The sequence below is a fragment of the Mus caroli genome, chromosome 10 (assembly GCF_900094665.2).
Source record: "Mus caroli chromosome 10, CAROLI_EIJ_v1.1, whole genome shotgun sequence".
Lineage (NCBI taxonomy): Eukaryota > Metazoa > Chordata > Mammalia > Rodentia > Muridae > Mus > Mus caroli.
Window position 1 is genome coordinate 83,673,320 of NC_034579.1, and position 3,283 is coordinate 83,676,602.

General features: G+C 50.7%; 1 protein-coding gene across 1 annotated transcript in view; it reads left to right on the plus strand.

Annotated features, from left to right (window-relative positions):
- Positions 1–401: 401 nt before the first annotated feature.
- Positions 402–3,283, plus strand: part of Anks1b (ankyrin repeat and sterile alpha motif domain containing 1B) — a 1,052,697-nt gene continuing 1,049,815 nt past the window's right edge. The window contains exon 1 of the mRNA XM_029482977.1: positions 402–1,203. Coding sequence (XP_029338837.1) covers positions 1,070–1,203 — 134 coding nt within the window. The 5' untranslated portion in view covers positions 402–1,069. The remainder of the gene's footprint in view (positions 1,204–3,283) is intronic.

Below are 3,283 nucleotides of genomic sequence, written 5' to 3' on the forward strand. Positions count from 1 at the left end.
ACCTCCTAGTGGAAGATTTTCCCCAAGTCTGGTTACTGACTCTGGGCTTCAGGCAGAGAAGGCGCCTCAGCAGCTAGCGGGGTGATCTCCAGTACTCACACAGTTAAACCTCTTCAGAGGAGACGGGAGAAGGGAGCAGAAGCGGGGTGGGGGGTGGGGGGAGAAGAGAGAGGAGGGAGAGGGAGCAAAGAGCGGGGAAGGAGGGAGGAGAGCAGAGGGAGCACGGAGGAGGGAGCAAGGAGGACCCCGCCCACTGGCACAGAACCGCACTCCCCCCCCCGAACCCCCCCTCCCCGCCCGCTCCACGGTCGGCCCCGGGCCGCACCTGCCGCGCGCACACGCCCCCCGCGCGCCGAGCCTCCGAGCCGCCGCCGCCGCCGCCGCCGCCGCCCTCCGCACACACCCGCCGCGGCTCGCCCGTACAGCCCAGCCTCGGCGCGGGCCGCAGCCACCCCAGGCGCGGGCCGCGGCCGTCGTCGCCGTGTATGCGCCGAGCCCGCCGGGCGCGGAACCCAGGCGGATCCAGGCTGGGCGTTCGTACGCACGGGCAGCCGCCGCCGCCGTGGTTCGATACCCTCTAGCTCTGGGGAGGACGCGCTCGACTCGCTCCCTCCTCATCAGCCTCAGAGCGCTCCTTGAGCTCCTCAGTGCCGGAGCATCCTCCCCGGTGCTCAGCATCCTCCTGTCAGCGCCGGAGCATCCTGCTCAGGGCTCGGCGTTCTCTGAGCTCAGCATCCTCCTCAGAGCTCAGCATCCTCCTTCCGTTCCTCAGCAGCGCCCGGGCCCGGTCCCCACCCGCTCGCACCCCACCCGCGGGAAGGAGGCCTCGGGAATGCAGGGGAGTGGCTGTGGGGGCGCGTCGCCGCTTGGCCAGCCCCTCTGCCCAAACACGGGCTGCTCCCCATTGTAGAAGCTGCGCGGAGAGAAGGAGGACGGCGTGCTGCTCCCTGCGCGGGGCTGCAGGGAATAAGCCCGGGCATCCTTTTAGGGTGGGGCGGGGAGGGCCCTGGCTTTTGGGGAGTGGACCTGGAGCAGGGAAAGGACTCTGTAGCGGACTCGGTGAGAGACTATGGGGAAGGACCAGGAGCTGCTGGAAGCTGCTCGTACTGGCAATGTGGCTCTGGTGGAGAAACTCCTATCTGGCAGGAAAGGAGGGATCCTGGGTGGTGGATCCGGACCTCTGCCCCTGTCTAATCTGCTAAGGTAAGAACTGGCACCCACTGCGGGCTCGGGGTGGTGGTGGTGGTGGTATGTACACCCCTCGTTCGCATTGTGATGGGTACGTTCTCTCCTCAGGGTATATTGCACCTGGAGGTGTCAGCGATTCATTCTTAAATTAGACAGGAAAACAGACCGTGTGTGTGAAGAGGAGGCAAGAGCCTCCCAGTCAGACCGATGCTTTAGACTCTTGGAGTAATTTTAAAATAGCTTTCCCATCAATGCGTCAATCAGCTACTTTTCTCTAAGCCGTGGTGCAGAACTTGTACATGTACTGGTGTTGCTAGAAGGAAATCGGCATGCCCCGTACTGTTTGTGTTTGCAGCTGTGAAAGCCCACCCCTACTATTTGGCTGGGCCAAATGAGAAGCTTGTTGGATGCTTGCAGTTATCCTGCGAAAGCCACCGACTCCCTGGATTGCTGCTTCCTTCTCGTGCAGAAAGCATCAGCAGTGGGTAGCGATCCCACAAAAACAAAGCCAGGGAACCTTCTGAGATGTCAATCAGGAGTGTGTAAAACTTGATGAGGCAGGTTGGGCAGCTTTAGTTTACTTTCAGTTTCCCAGACACAGCTGAGGGAAACATCCGGCTTGGGAAAGCGTGTGTGGAATAAATACAGCAGAGGCCTTTTAATGTTAACATGTTGCAGGTGAGACGAATATTAGTTCTCAAAGGTTCTTTCTAAGGTGACATTAAAAAAAAAGTCAAGGTCTTTATTCACCATACATAAGCTAGAGAGAGCGGGTTTGTCTGCATGTTTGAGAAACTATTAAAAGTTGTATTGAAATCTCTTAGGAGGCAGGAAGCCTGAAGAGCACTCAATGAAATTCAAGGAAAGCTCTTTAGTTCTCAAGTCGTGATTGTTCAGTGTGTCCTGTGTATTTTTGGAGGACATATCATACATAACTCTATCTTAAAACATCTCTTAGGCAACTTAATGATACTTGTAAAAAAATTAAAAGCTGGAGTAGTTTTCTTGCTTAAAAATATTTTGTACTACTTTTTATAAAAAATAAAAATAATTACATTTACTTGGTGTGTGTGTGTGTGCACGCGCGTGTGCATGCCATCTACCCCATTCAGAAAGCAGAGGGCAACTTGTGAGAGTCTGTTTTCTCCTATCATGCAGATTCAGGAAGTGGTACTCAATTTCTCAGGTTTGAGAGCAAGCAAGCATCTTTATCCACTCAACTAGTGCAAGGCTGCGACCCTTTAATACAGTTCCTCATGTTGTGGTGACTCCCAACCACAAAATTATTTTTGTTGCTACTTTATAACTGTCATGTTGCTACTGTTATGAATTGCAAGGTAAATATCTGTGTTTCCTGGTAGTCTTAGGTGACCCCCATGAAAGGGTCCTTTGACCCTCAAAGAGATTGCAAGCCCTGGGGTTGAGAACTGCTGCTCGGACCTCTTGTGCTGATGTCCTTATGTGTTTGATACAAACTTATGCATGAAAATATTGTGGCATGGACATAGGTTCTCATAGGTTGTGATCAGATGGTGCAGTTAATTACAACACTGGCTCTAGGGGGGAAGAAAAAGGTTATATTACAGTGAAATGAACATACCTGAAAACCGGCAAGATTTAAAGAGCCATGTACTATTACATATACTTGGTGACAGTGACACTATTGGAATGATATTTCATTGCAGAACAGTGGTTATGTATAGAAGCTCTGCCCCCAGTGGGTCTTAGAAAATACAACTCTTCCGCGTGCTGTCTTCCATTTTCAAACACAAGTAGATAATACATGTATTTTAGACTGCAGTTTTGGCTTTTACCTGTAGATTATAGAAAAGTTTAGTTGCAATTTTTAGTTAGAAGTGAACTAGTTGTATTTGCAACAGTATCAATGATTATAAAAATGATGATGGATGTATGCTAAAACAAGTTCCTCAAAGATTAAAGATTAATCATTTTGGAAAATAGAGAATTCATTAGCAATGAGAGGTTTAGTTAATATCACTGACACAAATTGAGACAAATGATTTCTTTTTTTTGGATAGGCCTTTCTCAGTTGTGTTATCTTTGAAACAGAAGTAGTTGACAAGTTTTTTTTTTT